At 38.9% G+C, this 18,508-nt stretch overlaps 1 protein-coding gene across 1 annotated transcript; it reads left to right on the plus strand.

The window, feature by feature from the left end:
- LOC145465314 (uncharacterized) lies at positions 1-6,051 on the plus strand. The gene is made up of 6 exons (XM_081449092.1): positions 1-385; positions 819-881; positions 3,609-3,667; positions 4,403-4,483; positions 4,726-4,842; positions 5,331-6,051. Exons 1-6 carry the CDS (start codon positions 174-176, stop codon positions 5,804-5,806), a joined length of 1,008 nt encoding a protein of 335 aa, XP_081305218.1. The 5' UTR covers positions 1-173; the 3' UTR covers positions 5,807-6,051.
- Positions 6,052-18,508: the final 12,457 nt, after the last annotated feature.

Consider the following 18,508-nt stretch of genomic DNA (forward strand, 5'->3'; position numbering starts at 1 on the left):
ATGACTCATTTAGAAAATTGTTTCTACTTCACCTTCTAATCATATTTCACTGATTCATGTGAGTCAAGGAAACCGTCAAAGGCTCTGATCTAGATTATCCCATTACCGCTTTCTTGTAGTAGTGAGAAAGTTAAGGTTTTTCTCTGAAAGATTCACACTGTATTCAGTCAGCTATGAAATCTTCCGTAACTCGTGTCGGCCTTAGTTTCGTGGTTGTGTTCGTGTTGGGCTTGGTCTTTCAAGGCACCTCTGCCATGGAAGATTTGCATCATGAAAACGAAGTTGCTGGAAAAACTCATCTGCGATTAGATAAAAGATCTGTCAGCAAAAACGCAACACCTAACATGCCAGACATTTTAAAACGACTGAAAGCCTTGGAGGAAAAGTGAGTAGTGTTTCGTAATTTTTACAGTTTTGTTCGGTAATGAACTCGCTATAGCGAACCGAATGACAAGGTTAGAAGCATTCATCATCAGTAAAATCTATTGGAAGTTGACGGCGCTTGCTCTAGTGTAACTTTACATGATCACAGGAGTCGACACTATTAAGTATCTCAAGCCAGTTATATTGCATTAAAATGGAGAGAATGATGGACCTAATTAAGAAAAGCGCCACAGATTGGGACAGATGGCTTCCCGGAAGAAATGTTGAGTCTTAGTTGATCGCTGTCTCGACAACTAAATTAAACCCTAACTGAACGATAAATAAATTTTAAATTTCTTAGCCAAATCATATACGGTATAATAGAGAGAAACTTTCAATTAAATCCTTGAGAAAAGTTAGAAATTTTTTAAGGGTTCATTCTGTTTTTCTCACAGGCATGACAAGAGTCTGAAAAGCGCAAACTTGACAACGCAACGATTGCAAGAATTGGAGAAAAGGTTTGAAAAAATTAGTAGCCTGCGTTTATTAGATCCTGAATACATATTGCAATTACTCGTTAATTCCGTAGGCCTTCTGATTTTCCCTCTTGATGAAGTTTCTGTAGTTTCTGTAGTTTTTGTAGTTTCTGTAGTATCTGAAAAGTCTGTAGTTTTTGTAGTCTCTGTAGTACCTGTAGTTTCTGTAGTGTCTGTAGTGTCTGTGTCTGTAGTTTCTCTAGTTTCTGTAGTGTCTCTAGTGTCTCTAGTGTCTCTAGTGTCTCTAGTGTCTCCAGTGTCTGTAGTTTCTGTCGTGTCTCAGTAGTGTCTGTATTGTCTTCAGGGTCTGTAGTGTCTGTAGTGTCTGTACTGTCTGTAGTTTCTTTAGTTTCTGTCGTGGCTGTAGTGTCGGTACTGCTGTAGTTTCTGTAGTTTCTGTAGTGTTTGTAGTGTCTGTAGTTTCTGTAGTTCCCTGTAGTGTCTGTAGTGTCTGTAGCGTTTCTAGTTTCTGTAGTGTCTCAGTAGTGTCTGTAGTGTCTTTAGGGTCTGTAGTGTCTGTAGTGTCTGTAATTTCTGTGGTGGCTGTAGCGTCGGTAGTGTCTGTAGTTTCTGTAATTTCTGTAGTGTCTGTAGTTTCTGTAGTGTCTTTAGTGTCTGTAGTGTCTGTAGCGTCTGTAGTGTATGTGGTTTCTGTAGTTTCTGTGGTGTCTAAAGTGTCTGCAGTGCCTGTAGTGTCTGTAGTGTCTGTAGTTTCTGTAGGGTCTCTTGTTTCTGTAGTGTCTGTAGTGTCCTTAGTGTCTGTAGGATCTGTAGTTTCTGTAATTTCTGTGGTGTCTAAAGTGTCTGCAGTGTCTGCAGTTTCTGTAGGGTCTGTTGTTTCTGTAATTTTTGTACTGTCTAAAGTGTCTGCAGTGTCTGTACTTTCTCTAGTCTCTGTAGTTTCTGTAGGGTGTTGTTTCTGTAGCGTTTGTAGTGTCTGTAGTGTCTGTAGTGTCTATAGTGTCTGTAGTGTCTGTTGTGCCTGTAGCGTCTGTAGCGTCTGTAGTGTCTGTAGTTTCTGTAGTGTCTGTAGTGTCTGTAGTGTCTGTAGTTTCTGTAGTGTCTGTAGTGTCTGTAGTGTCTGTAGTGTTTGTAGTGTCTGTAGTGTCTGTAGTGTCTGTAGTGTCTGTAGTTTCTATAGTGTCTGTAGTGTCAGTAGTGTCTGTAGTGTCTGTACTTTCTGTAGTTCCTGTAGTGTCTGTAGTGTCAGTAGTGTCTGTAGTGTCTGTAGTGTCTGTAGTGTCTGTAGTTTCTATAGTGTCTGTAGTGTCTGTAGTGTCTGTAGTGTCTGTACTTTCTGTAGTTCCTGTAGTGTCTGTAGTGTATGTAGTGTCTGTAGTGTCTGTAGTGTCTGTAGTGTCTGTAGTGTCTGTAGTTCCTGTAGTGTTTGTAGTGTCTGTAGTGTCTGTAGTGTCTGTAGTGTCTGTAGTGTCTGTAGTGTCTGTAGTGTCTGTAGTGTCTGTAGTGTCTGTAGTGTCTGTAGTGTCTGTAGTTTCTATAGTGTCTGTAGTGTCAGTAGTGTCTGTAGTGTCTGTACTTTCTGTAGTTCCTGTAGTGTCTGTAGTGTCTGTAGTGTCTGTAGTGTCTGTAGTGTCTGTAGTGTCTGTAGTGTCTGTAGTTCCTGTAGTGTTTGTAGTGTCTGTAGTGTCTGTAGTGTCTGTAGTGTCTGTAGTGTCTGTAGTGTCTGTAGTGTCTGTAGTTTCTATAGTGTCTGTAGTGTCAGTAGTGTCTGTAGTGTCTGTACTTTCTGTAGTTCCTGTAGTGTCTGTAGTGTCTGTAGTGTCTGTAGTGTCTGTAGTGTCTGTAGTGTCTGTAGTGTCTGTAGTTTCTATAGTGTCTGTAGTGTCAGTAGTGTCTGTAGTGTCTGTACTTTCTGTAGTTCCTGTAGTGTCTGTAGTGTCTGTAGTGTCTGTAGTGTCTGTAGTGTCTGTAGTGTCTGTAGTGTCTGTAGTGTCTGTAGTGTCTGTAGTGTCTGTAGTGTCTGTAGTGTCTGTAGTGTCTGTAGTTCCTGTAGTGTTTGTAGTGTCTGTAGTGTCTGTAGTGTCTGTAGTGTCTGTAGTGTCTGTAGTTTCTATAGTGTCTGTAGTGTCAGTAGTGTCTGTAGTGTCTGTACTTTCTGTAGTTCCTGTAGTGTCTGTAGTGTCTGTAGTGTCTGTAGTGTCTGTAGTGTCTGTAGTGTCTGTAGTGTTTGTAGTGTCTGTAGTGTCTGTAGTGTCTGTAGTGTCTGTAGTTTCTATAGTGTCAGTAGTGTCTGTAGTGTCTGTACTTTCTGTAGTTCCCTGTAGTGTCCGTATAGTGTCTGTAGTGTCTCTAGTTTCTGTTAGTCTGCAGTTTCTGTAGGGTCTGTTGTTTCTGTAATGTCTGTAGTGTCTGTAACGTCTGTAGTGTTTGTAGTGTCTGTAGTGTCTGCAGTGTTTGTAGTGTCTGTAGTGTCTGTAGTGTCTGTAGTGTCTGTAGTTTCTTTAATGTCTGAACTGTAGTTTCTGTAGTTGCTGTGGTTTGTGTATTTTCAATAGGGTCCTATAGGTTGAATTGTTTATTTGCTGTAGTTTGTGATGCTGATGTGGTTCGTTTAAGTGTCTATTCATGATTGCGTTGTTTCCGCAGTTTGCATATTTACCAACACTTGTGTAGTTTGTGTGAAACAGTTATGAAGATGCGAAGCTCTTCTGTTTTAGACCCTCTGTTCCATTATATTTCTATGTGCAGAATTGAGGCCTTGTCAAAACCCAGGTCAAGTGATTCCTGGTTGATGGGCTACGTTTTGGGTATGTATATGGACAGTCATAAAGACATTCGCGCCCAAAATATTTCCTCCTGCAGATGTTTTTAACACTTCCGTGTGGTAAAGTAACGATCAAGTTTTTCCAAAAAGGCGAAAAAAAATCATCGCGCTTGTTTTCGAGATAAGACGAACTGAAGATCATGCGTATTTCAAGCTCTGTCTTATTTTAATACCATCTTAGCGTACACTATCAGTAGTAAAAAAGCTACATTAGTGAAAGTTAGATCAGGTAAACGAACTCAATTAAACACAACTAAGTCTATTAAGTAAACGTTTGCAGCTGACGTCGTTCCTTGACGTAGAATAGGCCTTGAGGAAAAAAAACATTTATAAATCTTGGCCGTCCACATTCGAAGAAACCTCTGATCGCTGAATACTTTCTTCTCACAACCCGAAAACCTCAAGCTGGTCCTGTTATGAGCTCTTCGCTACGGTTAAGTTCAGTTAAATTTCAGCTGGGAAGACATTTGGAAAAATAAAGTGTTTACCATTATATTATATCAATCATTACACAGTTTAAATGTTACTAAAGATGAAAGCAAAAGATGAGCAGCGTTTCTAAATGAATCAAATCAGAGTGGAATGCGAGCGTATAGGGAGTTGATACAGTTCTGAAGCTAAAACAACAGATCTGGTTTAAGATTATAAAGCTGACTTCAGATATATGTTGTTTATTCACTTTGTGTTTCTTTTTCGTTCTGTTAAAAAAAAAAATCAGGGCGGGACGGTCGAAATAACGGGCAAGGCATGATGGGACCTCCGGGACAGCCTGGAACGCCGGGGCAAATTGGTCCAAAAGGTAAGAGAAAACCTGACAGTCACACAAATGGAGATAGGAACCACCAAATCGTGCCTAATTGACAAAAAATTCAAAATCTTGTGTGTTTGGCACTGAAGGAATATTGACTTTATGTTCAGTCAAATGCAGAGCGATTAAGGAAGCAAACGAAGAAAACAAAACACAAGCACGGTCGATCACTAAAGACTTTCATATATAGTACAAGCTATCGACAGAAACAACAGCTTTTTGTTTGGCTGCAGGTCCTAAAGGAGATCAGGGAAGTAAGGGTGATAAAGGGCAAGACGGGAAGTCTGGAGTGAAGTACGTTCGTTGGGGAAGGACCACATGTCCTAGTGGAGCTGAAGTTGTTTACAAAGGTTAGTATAGGTCAATGTGCAGAATTGTAGGGCTTTCTATGAAAGGTGAATTAAAAAAGAGTGAGTTTGTTCGTCTCATAGCGTGACGAAAATAATTTGAAATGAAAATAAATTAAACCTTCACTGGAGGATTTCCTCTTATGTCCAGAGATGGTTGGTTCTTCTCAGGCAATCCGTGTATGACACTAAATTAATCTAGAACCCAGATCTCACTCTGTTTGACGCTGAAAAGTGGGATCTGGGAAAGTTCTACGTACATCTAAATGGACGTTGATATTCTCATCTCGAAAACAAAAAATTGCATTTGTCCATGGTAATTCGAAGAAAATTCCTCTAATATTCTCATTTAAGCAGACAAAAGCTGGATATGCAAATGAATTTTAAGAAACTTTAAGTTTCTTGCAGTAATTCTCGTTATAAGTGGTCGATCAATATAATTATTTTTGGACGTAAGACGACTGAACGATCAACTGTTTTATGTGCGTTAGGTTTAATTGGTGGTGAGTATTACAACCACCCAGGCGGCGGAGTGAATTATCTTTGCCTTCCACACAATCCAAAGTACGACAAATACAAGGATGGAGGGCAGAGCGCGGGCTTCATGTATGGCACTGAGTACCATATCAGCAGTTTCAACCCATTTAAGAAACATCTCGATGACCATGAAGCACCGTGTGCTGTTTGCTTCGTCAAGTCACGTGGCTCAATGCTTATGATGCCCGCACGGAATGATTGTCCATCTGGGTGGACCGAGGAGTATCATGGGTACCTGATGACTGGATACTACAACCAAAAGAAGGGATATGACTTCATCTGTGTTGACGAGGATGCGGAGTATGTTCCCGGTAGTCAGGCCAACAAGAATGGTGCCTTGCTCTACTTCGTGGAAGGAGCGTGTGGCTCACTCCCGTGCAACCCATATGTCTCCGGAAGAGAGTTGACATGCGCTGTGTGCACCAAGTGACCGGAGACCGCCATTGCACTGGAAACCGCAAGGACGGAACATATGATTTCATAGTCTTCATAACTTCTCGTGATTAACATGACGTAACACAAAACCGAGAAACTAGGGATTTTAGTCAAAGAAGTACACGATAATGAAGTTCGCTCTTTCAGTTTAAAGTATCGAACTGATGAACACGATGTACATGTAACGAATAAATAACAATAATAAACTGTGCAAGATCATGCAATCAAAAGTTATCTTCTTTGCTTCACTGCCATTCAATTCAGTTCATCTCCAGCGCCCTTGATCCTGTTGGTCAAAGCCAGAACGGTCAACTCCCAAAAGTAAGGGCCCTCGTTACTTTCGGAATTAGCGACCCTTCGGGCTCGCTACTTGCGGGGCTCGTTACTTTCGGAAGTTTACGATAGTCACCTCTAGGTGACTTCAGTATCGAGGACGCGCGCTATGCTCCAACAATTTTACGCGAAAGACGTATTCAATGTTGCACCTCATAGTGCTTTCGTAATTCAAACCCACATTTAAACCACTAAGTTTGCATACTTTAAGATGCATTGACTCCATTTCTGTAGGGCACGCAGAGATTCTACACGGAGGAAAATTTAGGTCGAAACGTGTTGAGATGTTTCCGCCGTCAACTGAATAACCTTGTTCTGATCGTCAACGCGAAGGATTAGAGGTCCTTTTCTAACGGAGCCCCATAACTATAGAAACAGAACCACATGCATGCATGGAAATAGAAAACCATGCAAGTCTTTTTTCATGGTCAACATGGCTAGCGGCGTGTAACGCGTGCGACGAAAAACGACGTCTCGCAACATGGCGTGCCATACTCCAGCTAATAAGTCGACCGAGGCATGCAGCCTTAGGTTACAGTGTACATATTTGATGATGTGAAGTATATATGAAATAATTCATATTTGAACTGCGGTTGTAGATGACAGTGAAGAGTGATCATCGCAGTAAATTTCCAATTTAAGCAATTGGACAGAAGAAGCCTGAAAAAAATCAGGGCTTCGACGGGATTCGAACCCGTGACGTATTGGACATCCACGTTATGGTCAAATGACAGTTGTCAAATCAAGGTATTTTGCTGATTTTAGACCGAGTATTAAAAACTCGTGAACAAAAATGACACCAAGCTCTTAATCAGTAATTTTCTACATTTATTACTATAAGTTTGGTGAGAGAAACAAACACTAAAATAAACCAATCAGAATACTCTACTGACGATCCAACTGGACAAAGAGTAACTATTTGACCGGGCACTGTCCCACATCTGGGGCGTAGCAAGCCTTTTTTTTTTCCATCTAAGCCCAAATTGTATAGCGTAAGTCGTGTATCAAATTTTGCCAACGTCCAAAAAAACCAACAGCAACAACAGTCAACTAAATTTCCGTGCGCAAAACTATTTTAAAGTTCTGCTTTGTTAATAACCTTTCAGCATTTATTCACGTATAGGATTGAAGGTCACTATTTTTGTCTCAAAATAAAACGTTGATAAAGCGGTGATTCGCACTTGAATAGTAAGAAAAAGAAAATATGGTGTTTCGGCCACTAAAAAAATTATTTACAGAAATTCTTCTTAAGCCCGTGCTTAAAGGCTGAAAGGCTAGCTACGCTCCTGCACATGACCCCGCACAGTTTTCTTGTACTTCTTATGGCTTAATTTTCCGAAAGAACCTATTTTAAACACTCGTAAAATTTTCTCTTTCTTATACTTCCAACTTTCTTTCTGTCCAACTTCAAAACGTCAGAAGTGCATACAAGCTAAGTCGGCACTCAATCAAAACTACGCACAAGAAAATTAAGACATGTTTCTATTCTGCGCTGCACTGTAGTGTCGATGTCAAAGCCTCGGGTCGATATTCTCCCATTATGGCTATTTAACAGCGAGCTTAAGCAAGAACGCCTTCAGTGATCGTCGGCGTCTTCAGATCGTTGTTAATTGCTCGAAAAGGTGTTCCAAATTTCAAGCAAGGGATTTTTTGGAGGAGAGAGAATATGTGTTTAATTTGATGGGGCGCATGTCCTCCATTTCCTTTAGAAAGCAACGTGCTTTGCGGAAAAGGAAAAGAAAAGTGCTCGTTCATTTCAATGACGAGGGACGTAGAGGTACCGCTTTAACTCGGGCAATCTTACCGGATGTTTTCTCACACCGTCGCGTTTACAGCCTTTTTGTTCAGGTGTAACAATGTCAAACTGCTTGTCAAACTGCGGAAAGTGATGTTCAGACCTGAGGGTTCAGTCTGTTAATAAAGGTTGCCCTCGCAACGTTTCAAAGTAAACTACGCGGCTTATAATTAGTTCATTTAAGTACCGCACGTACAAATAATCACAGTTGTTTCTTGACAATGCTTGGTAAAGAAAACTCGTAAAGTTCGATTCACAATGGATCTGCGTCTCACTAATCAGTAATTAAAGAAAAAGCTCACCAATGGATGAAGATATGCTTTAATATTCCAATGTTACATTTGCCACGGCTCAGCCCTAAAGTTCCTACATAGGAAAATTCTGGGACTGACCTGCCATACCTGAACAAAGATTTTTCCTAGATCTCTTAGCGAATTATACTAATATTTGTCAGCCATTGCCAGCGACAGAAACGGTGCCTAAAATGCGCCGGCAATTACAAAACGTTTTATAGAATTGATCTTTCAAATCGTTCATGACACGTATGTACCCTTATAAACAAATATTCGTAGTACTTCATATTATCATTCTAAAAGTTCGGTGGTTGTTACTGTCTCCAAATTTACCGTACTTTTTCTCTAATTTTACCGCCATACTAACGATATGGTAAGAAATCATATGAGAGTATATCCAGAAAGCGAAATTGTCTTTTATTTTGGAACACTCTTCACCAGTGATGGCTTTAAAAAGTTTACCTTCGTCAGGGACTCGCGTTTATGTATCGATATATGCAAGACTTTTGTGACTTTACTTCCTTACATGTAGTATCTAAGACCACTCCTACCTCTATGTCCTTTCTCATTGCTAATTGGAATCACCAAAAATCAGTAAATCGTAGCCAATATTTAGGTTTTCGACCGGGGTGTTTCACACGGTACACGCACGACTGTGTGTTTGTGTTTGATAAAACAGAGTAGATGCCAACCATGCATGCACACAGGTAAACAAGAAGACGGTCGAATGAGGAAAGCAAGCGGTATGACCGCTTTTTTCAAATCCAGCGTGACTGTCTTGTTTCAACTATTATTTACAATCATTTCAAGTGCAGACTCTAACAATGACTGAATTGGTATTCAATTGGGTCTCCATGCATGTAGTTCGATTCAATCCCTCTTGACTCAGCTAGGGGAAAATTGTCTCCGCATCATTGCATATCGTACTTCAAATCCCTTAATTACATGCTCCAATCTCCACATGCGATTGAGGATGAGTGAAAAATTAAGCACCAGTTTCGCAGTGGAGGCCTGTCTTCGTGGAATAATGAAATAATGAAAGCAAAAAGAGACCTGAACACACTGAATATTAACATGGAATGCATTGAGTCGGTTTCCATAGCCTGAAGTCCTGAGTTCAAAAAGATCAGTGGCTTTTGTTTCCATTTGTCAGTAGACCTTGGTGGCGTTGTCTGAAAGAAAAATGTGATGAATTTAATGAGAGCATGTTAATGGAAGATAAAGTCATATCATGTCTCAAATTTGCGGTTCTAGAAGAGAGACTTCCTCACTAGATTACGCATTTATTATCCAGGTTTGAAACTAGTATTAGCTCTGTTTGTTAGTTTCAAAGGAATGTTCATCAAAATAGCACAAGCATACAAATAGATTGTACAAAGAAGGATCAAAACGTCCTTATTTTATCGAGCTTAATTTCCGGTAAAATTGGTTTTAAAAGTATGCGATATTATTGCTTTACGTAAGCCGCGCTTGGAGTGTCTTGGGATTCGAATTTTCCGGCAGATTCGTTCTCGCTCACTCTTTCAAATACTTAGATCAGTTATTCACTCTTTCGTGTTTTAAAACGCAAAGTTATCATTTCGAAACAAAATAAGCAGAGAAAAAATGTTCACGTACCTTAATCATCCTTGGGTTCCATACCAGTTCTCTTCCACTCTTGCAGATTGATCTGGATCTATAATGTCCCTTGTTCAGTGTACCGGCTAAACTCGAGACGCCGCTGTGGTGAATGAGTCCGATCCCTCGTTGCTCGCGGGAAAAACTTTCTGCTCGAGCTTGCTTATTCGATCGTTCACATTCAGATAAATAAACACGATTCCCAGTAGAAATCCCACAATGCAGAAAAAGAACAGAAATATTAAGGCGAAACGCGAAACGCGGTCATCAAACCGTTTTGTTGAAAGCGCCATAAACACAGTTTGGACGCTGCTTCAGATGATGCAAAGGCGTTTAAGTAATATGCAAACGGCTTGTAGGCTTGTTTAATGATGTAAAAATATTTATGCTAAATTACTTTCGAGAGGGATTAGTGCGTGTCACCTTCTGTTTGTGTTATTTGCCTTTAGGTCCAGTGCAAAATTTTTTTCTCTCTAGTTTTGACGCCTAAACTTAGTTGATTCTAGCTGTAGTTCTGTATGATTTGCAAAGAAAACCACGAAACTGCTCGATGAAACGAGTTGACAGTCTTACATGTAAATCAAAGTGGCAAAGAGCCACTGAACTTGGAAAATGGATCGTCTGTAAACATTGACAATTTTGATGCCACTGACCCCAATATGGTAAATGCCGGGAACAAATGAGGGGAAAAGACGCCGTAAACTTGCCGCAAGCAAAGATAAGTGAATTTTATTAAAAATGACGCGAACATTGTCAACAGTTTTTCTCGCTTTTTGATTGGCTACTAAAAGTCAATAAAATCTCATTGGTTAAAAGTTGACAGTTTAAGAGCTGAACTTGAAAGCTTGCATAAATTATAATTTTATCCGTCTGTAGTCTTATTGATGATAAAAATGAGCCAATCAGCGAGCGAGAAATTAGACAGTTATTGTAAAATACCATTTTCGCCATGTCCGTATTTATGTGTAGTTATTTACAATACCTTATAACCAATAGCGAAACACGTCGCTCGAATTCTCCTCAATTCTCATGTCTGATGATCGTCTAAAACTTTAAATCACGGCTTGAATCATTGGAAAATTTATACAGCTCATCAAGTTTGTGATTTTCAATATCTTCTTTTTCGGCAATCGAGTACGGTTGAACCTGTATAAGAGGACACCTTCGGGAACTGAACTATTTATGATAATTAACTTCTCTGTATGAAAACGGTCGTGCGAAAATCATTTCTGTGGTAAGATAGTGAGTACTTGCGTCAGAAATTGAAAGAATAACTGACTTGACACGGTGCAAGCGACTGTAAGACGGCCTTAGACGGCGTGATGTTGAAAACCCGGGGGTACTCCTATATAAAAAGGTCGGGCCATCGTCTCGGGTACAAATCAAGGATCCTGGTCTCAATTAGCGTGTTGATGACGAAACGTCACCATTCTCAGCTGTCAAAGAATCCTTTAAGGTGCACTCGTAGACATAATAATAAAAGAAACGCTCTCAATTAGCTTTTGTTTCTAGGCTTGACTTCCGCTGATCTCTCCAGTGCGCGAGTAGGGTCTACAAGTGCGCGCGGGACCCTTTCTTGAAAAGTGGCTAGTAATCGAACCTATTCCGTTTTAAAGTGGTGTCTTTTTAAGGGCCTAATGAAGCTCGAGTAGCACCCATATTAGTCTCCTTTAGGAGTTAAATTTAAATTTTCCGACGAGCATTCCTGCGGATGTTTTGATATGGGAGTTCCCCCCGGGGGTTCCCAATGTCTAACAGGAAGTTACGGAGTGAAGAAGTGACGGAGCAATGGAGTGAAATCGTTCTCCCACTACAACTTGGAAAATAATATTTTCCAAGTTAAAAATTGGCTTAATGAGTTCGATAAAGGTAATTCCCTGGAAATTGTTCTACTATCAAGCTTTTTTTGAAACTTGGCATAGTTAACATCCATGATATGAACATTAAAAAAATGCAGTAAAAAATGGGGTCCGCGTACTTGTTTACGCGTCAGCAGGCTCTTAAAATGGGGTATTTTTACTGGTCGCGCGTTAAAAATTCGAATCACCTTCATACAGAACTAAGTCTTGGTTACTTGAAGGACACAAAATTTTATCTTGAAAGTTAAGTTTCAAGACGGCTACACGTAGGCTATGGCTGATCTGGAACACGGGTTGCTCGTATACCACGATGACTAGACCAATGAAAACACTGGAACTGCATTCTCCAATAATCCAGATTTTAATGTTTTATATACACAAGGTCACAAAAATTACATGTAGTAGAGCATAATCACGACAGCCGCCATGATGGTTTTCTTTTTATCTTGATACAAATTAGCCATGCAGTCTGCTAGAGAAGGCTAACATTGAAAAGAAGAGAGTTCTCGGAAAATCGACGCGTCAAACAAAATGAAACTCGAGAGTCAAATTTCATCAAGTACGTTTGAAATAGTTTCTCAGTATCTCAGCATGGCTAAGAAACATTTATCAGAAACAAAAAGAAACCAGCTTAAGTCTAAAAGAACTATGTCTGAAGTAAACAATTATTAACAGTAAGGGCTCATCAGTTATATTTTTTTAAAACCACATTTACTCAGTTCGTTAATAAAGATCCACATAAACCTCTTTCAAGGGGTTTCAAATGCCATGACTACTATTAAACAAATCTCTTTCCTCTAAAAATCTAAGTCAACAAATCTCATTTAAATTTAGCTTCTGTCATAAAAATCATGACCTGTAAAGTGTACCTTTAAAGACGGTGTAATCCACAATGATTACTTTGACACTAACCGGGAGTAATAATGAGAAATAAATGGATAAGTGATGAAATTCAAGAGACTAATGAGAACAAGGCAACTTTTGGAAAGCTGAAGTTTCAATTAAAAAAGACTTGCACGTAGTTGCATGCAATAGTTAGTTAATGCAAGCTAACGTGCAAGGGAACACCCTGACCGCTGGGCGTTAAAATTGGAAGGGAGTGCGGGGGAAGGGGGGGGGGGGAGGGGTTTGTGGTGGGAGAACAAGCGAGATATTTTCTCCCTTAAAAAAGTGCTGTAGAGTAAAGAAAGCCTTGCTTTCCTTGAATAAAAAAAGAAAAAAAAAATAGGGGGGACGCCATTTCTGGCACTTAGGGTCAAACAAAGCAAACCCTTTCCTGGCAAATTACCAGACTATATTCTAAACTAAGAAACATGTATTTAGTTACAATTGTATATCACATGCTGGAGCTTTGAACTAGTTTTAATTAATTTGATTTTTTTTTCCATCAAAATCTCTATACTTATAACTGCTTTCCAAGTAGAAATTATACGTGAGCTCTCTCTCATTTTGACCTAATGTTATCGATAATATTGCTAAAGTACACCACCACACGTTTATAGATCAAGTTTTGATGTACTCATGAGAAGACCAATAAAATGCTTGGCACATGTTGGCTTTGTGACTTGCTGAAAAATTTGGAAACCAACAGAGATGTCAAATCTGAATACATTTTCATTAATCAGCAGATGACAGTAGTGGTAAACCTTTTTAAGTATAACACCTCCACATGCACTTTGTTTAAAGTTAAATCTCTACAATCTAAATTAAAAAAAAAAAAATCTTTACCAGAATGCCAGATAAAAAAAAAAAAACCAACATTAAAATAATTTTCAACCAGGAATGTTACACACAATTCCTCGTTAATAGTGGTGTGGGCAGAAAAACCTGCTCTAATGTACACCATGGTCCATTAAATTCATACATGACATTTTGGTCTTAAAGACCCAGTTTTGGCCAGGATGCATTGTACACTGTGCAGCATTGGAAAACAACAGAAATCTTACAGTCGTGTAAACCAAAGCAAAAACAGACGTGCAAAAAGCATAATGGTCAAAACTGGGTCTTAGACTGTTACATCTATCACTCTTGACGTCTCTACAAGTTAAAAATCTGCATGCAAGGACCAGCACTGTTTGTCTTCAAAAGAGGTGTGACTGTGGTCAGATTTTTAAGGCTCCCCTTCAACTGAACTAACTGTCATTGTACAGTAGTAACAACTTCTGATCAAGTTCAGAATCCCAGCCACGAATGCTCCAATCCATACCACATAGATGCCTAGAGAGAACACAACCAGCAATTAATTTCTCCTCATAAATAGGTAAAGATCTGGCCAGAGCTTATCCCGGTTTCTGTAGCATAAAATGACTAGGAGTATTTCTACTTCCCACATTGTATGGGATGCTAGTCCATCACAGGGTTACCCCCAGCACTAAATTTGCCATTACCCATTTATATAGCTGGGTGGAGAGAGGCATTGTGAGAGTAGTGTCTTGCTCCAGAACATAACACAATGTCCACGGCTAGGACTCAAATCCAGACTGCTCAATCTGGAGTTGAGGGTACTACCTATGAGGGCACCGTGCATCCTTGTAAATAAGGAATAATAATTATCTTCTCTCTCTACACAAATCATGGGCCAATGGTGATATATTATTTGTGTGCTTAGATCGAGGATATTAAATTTATTGGAGGTGAACTGCTTTCTCCCTTTATTTTGAAGAAAGCACATTGATCACCTACAAAAGCCACATGAGGTGGTTATGCCTCCAGGTCTTCTGTTGTTAACAGTAATATTGCACTTTCAAAGAGACAGCTCTTTAAACAGGCTCAGAGACCTACACCACTGCCACATATACAGTTGTAAGTATAGCCCACAATACAAGCATATACCAGATTTAAGTCAAAGGGCTACATAGAGCTTGCAAGCATGATGTCTTGAACATAACTCAACATCATAGATCACTTACCTCCAGAATTTCGGGCAAGGTCCAGTGTTCCCACAGTCACCCCAACACCTGCTGCTAACAAAATGAAGCCAATGATGGCAAATATGGTGGCACGCGTTTTAGCAAAATGATTTCCCACTGAAGATCTGAAATAAACACATTCACCACATGGGTTTAAAACAATACTCCAAGTAAAAAAAGTGATTTAAAAAAAAAAAAAAAAATGCAGAGAATGACAAATGTTATACTCACATTCTTCTGCAGTGAGGGCATCTGGCAAGGTGGCTTGTTGTGTGAAACTGGATAATTGAGCAAAAACACAAAAGTGTGTCAGCCAAAGCGGAAAGAAACCACGGAAAGAAACGTTTTTTATAAGTCAGAATGTACCTACCATAAAGATCTCATTACAGTGGCCACAAGTGACTCTGAACTGGGCTCTGTTCATAGAAGGCACTGTCACTGTTGGAGGTACAGCTGGAGTTGGAGCAAGGTTGATAATTCGCTTGCTGAAAAATATAAGGCGAGTTCAAAACACTTTAAAACATGTTATACTCCCAAATTTACCACTCTCTGTTAAAGTGCCTGAAAAGGTAGTACAATTTTTTTTCATTACGCCAATTAGCTTTGTGCTCTGCAAACAGGAGGACCATTTACTACGATTTGCTTTCTATCATTTTTTGACTGTATGGTCGTATACAGTGTGTAGCAACATGAACACATTGTAAAGTATTATCTGTTGCAGGGTAGTATTCTTCAGTATGTCACTTTTTACACTGATGTTGTGAGTACCAAAGTCATCCTCACAGCCAGTCAATTTACCCAGTGTCTGGCCTTAATGAAACCCCTGACACATGGAACTAAGCCTATCACGTAAACCTGTAAACCTTCCTGCACAGCACAACCAACTGGTCAACAGACCATTAATGCATACCCCTAAACAAAATTCTGAGGCACCTTGGGGTAAAAACAAGTCTACATCAAAACACAGCAACTTACCAGTTTACTCGAGGGCAAGATATTCTGACAGAAGAGACCTTGCAGGTCAGTAAAGCATTGCATGGACACCGGATATATTTCTTGCCAGCAGGAGGAGGTTTAATGGGCTGTGAGAGAAAGACATTGTCATTACTAAAATGAACATTTTATTAGCAATTGCAACTGTGTTGTTATCTAACAAAATTCCAGTATAAATTGACATAAATAATGAGAGCAATGCAGTTGAAACACGCTATTTCTAACTCACCAGAGAAACAAAAAAAGTTTGAAATAGTAGGAGTGTGAAATAGTTGATAGTAAATGACTGAAGGGCAAATCTAAGGAAAATGGTTTTGAGTTCGAAATAACTGAGTTTGAATTAACAGGGTCCACCTGTAGTCCATTGATCAACAGATTTCCGTAATTTCAAAACTGATTGATTGATTTTATTAACAAATTTATATCTTGTGTCTAATTTTTTTCAAGGAAAGTGCCTTCTTTTGTTTGTGCAGAAAGTGTAATTGACTAATATTACATTATTTTTTATAACTGTTCAGAAACGTAATTTACTTAGACTATATTTTTGACGAATTTCCAGAAAAGAACTTTGGTGTTGTCAGGCAATTTTGGTAAAAAGTTAACATAGCTATTTTGTACAGTACTTTAAGAGATTTTTAGACTAATATTATTGTAGTTGTACTGTATGTGAGTTTGTTATGGCAAGGATATTTTAGAGAACACTGTAAAGAAATTTAATGTTTGTTTATTTTTTATACAAAAATTGTACAGTCGGCATTCTAGTTCTAGATTAAAGCTAGATTGTCTCTTTAAAATGGCAAGGTGATCACAAATTGTCTTTTTGAATTTCAGTGTCATGCATCATGCTTAACCTTCTCAATCCCAGCAGTTATCAAAATCTAATATCTCATTACAATACCAATACAATATTAAGCAAACAGGTGATGAGAATAAAGAAAATGGTCAACTAAGTAATACTGCTTTGATCCACTGCCAAATTCCCAGAATTGATATTAAAAGAACTGTATGGCTGTCAGTAGGAAGAATTAACACTTTGGACTTGAGACTAAAAGGGTTAAGACCTATTTGTTGTATTTTTTAAGAGGCACAACCCTAAAAAGAGTGATTATGTGGATGGGTTATTTTGGACAAGTGCCCTTCTCCAGTGACAGTTCAGTTCCAATATTGTAATTAAGCACATCCCCCGTCCCCTCTCTCAAATATTACTACTCTGGGAAAAGAACAAAGGAATTGCTTTGTTGGCAATAATTAACCCACTGATGGCGGCTGTGACCCACCCTTGAATAGCTGGAAATATTTGAAGGTCTGAAGGTGTAACTCGACAAGCATTAAAAATAAAACCACTTTTGCCACTCAATAATCACAAACACAAGACCAGGTTTCAAACTAATGTTTATTTGGAAGTCAAGAAAGTGGCCAATTATTAAAAATATCTGCAAAATGAACTGTAACTCTACAAGTCTATAAGGAATTATATACACTGTAATTTCTTTGCAATGCAACAAAATGGCATAATTGTTTTCTGTAATTTTATGAAATCAATAGCATTTCCATTATGAAAAATATATATATATCAATCAAAGTATTGGAAAAAAAGCCAATACATAAACTGGATACATGTACAATCCAATTTGAAAATAAGACCTCCAGTTGCAACCACCTCTTGTAAATTGTGACCATCTGTACTCAGCAACTGGTTTTCCACAAAACCAAAAGTTTCCAAGTCAGATCACAATATTTGAAACCTCTTGTAAGCGACCACCTCTCGTAAGCTACCACAACCACTTTTAGAACTAAAAGTTTGAAATTTTCCATTGTGTTTTTATCTTCTGTAAGTGACAACTTGACAGTTAATTAAGTGGAAATTGGATAATAAAATGTGATAGTAAAAATTACCGCATTCCTGAGTAGTACAAGAGATGGAAATTTCTCAACGGGAAGTACTGGATTTTTTCTTGAAATTGACTTCACTGTGATTAAATATTCAAAACATGGGGAAACTCTCTGCAGTTACCATATGTTAATGAGGCAGACTCGTGATTCAGTATGGTCAAAGCTCTCGTAAGCGACCACCTGGGCTTGACATTTGGGGTGGTTGCTTATGCAAGGTTCAACTACATTTACATTACATGTATGATAAATAATTTACAACATATGATAATCATTAAAGCAAACTTCTTTACATAGCGCAACACTACACTGGACACATTCAAAACTAGTTTCTATAGGACGACCTTTGGGAGTCTTTGCACCCTCCCTCTTACACTGAACACACTGTCTTTTCCTGCCCTCAATTTTGTCAATAAAATGTTTCGATGAATTTCCCTGCTCAAGTGCAAAAGCCTCAATCTTACGGCGCTTTGAGGATTGTGCTGCAGACACAGTAGTAGAAAATCCCCCAATCAATTGCTTAGCAAGACTTAACCTGAAATCTAACTGTCTAAGTTTACACTGACCTTTCCCTAACCGATGGTGATTACAAAGGACAAAAGCATTACATATTGAAATGTCAATCAAAAACCAAAAAATATGCCTATAACACTTGTGACATGAACGTCCTACAGAATAATACCCGCGCAATTGATCGGCATGATCAATGCCCCCCATGGACTTGTTGAACAAATCAATTACAACTGGTTTCACAACCTGATTAACCACAACATCATCAGCTAAAGGACTTACAATAGTACTCACTACACTAACTTCCTGTCTGTGACGCCACTTGGTGAAAACAACATGGTCTTTCTGGCGAACCAACTTCTCTCCAGCTTGCAATTTGTCTTTTGCACATGCTGGCAAATCTCTACAATTGCACCTGACCTTTCCACAAGCAAAAGTAGCATTAACTTCTAAATGTTCTAACAGCTTAGTTGTTGTAAAGAAGTTATCAAAAAATAC

Source organism: Orbicella franksi, chromosome 13 (genome assembly GCF_964199315.1).
Source record: "Orbicella franksi chromosome 13, jaOrbFran1.1, whole genome shotgun sequence".
Classification (NCBI taxonomy): domain Eukaryota; kingdom Metazoa; phylum Cnidaria; class Anthozoa; order Scleractinia; family Merulinidae; genus Orbicella; species Orbicella franksi.

Excerpts from the sequence above, each read along its gene's own strand:
- LOC145465314 (XM_081449092.1), top strand. The coding sequence starts at position 174 with ATGAAATCTTCCGTAACTCGTGTCGGCCTTAGTTTCGTGGTTGTGTTC. Across the intron at positions 386-818 it reads CTGAAAGCCTTGGAGGAAAA|GCATGACAAGAGTCTGAAAA; the intron begins GTGAGTAGTGTT and ends TTTTTCTCACAG. Across the intron at positions 3,668-4,402 it reads GTTGATGGGCTACGTTTTGG|GGCGGGACGGTCGAAATAAC; the intron begins GTATGTATATGG and ends AAAAAAAATCAG.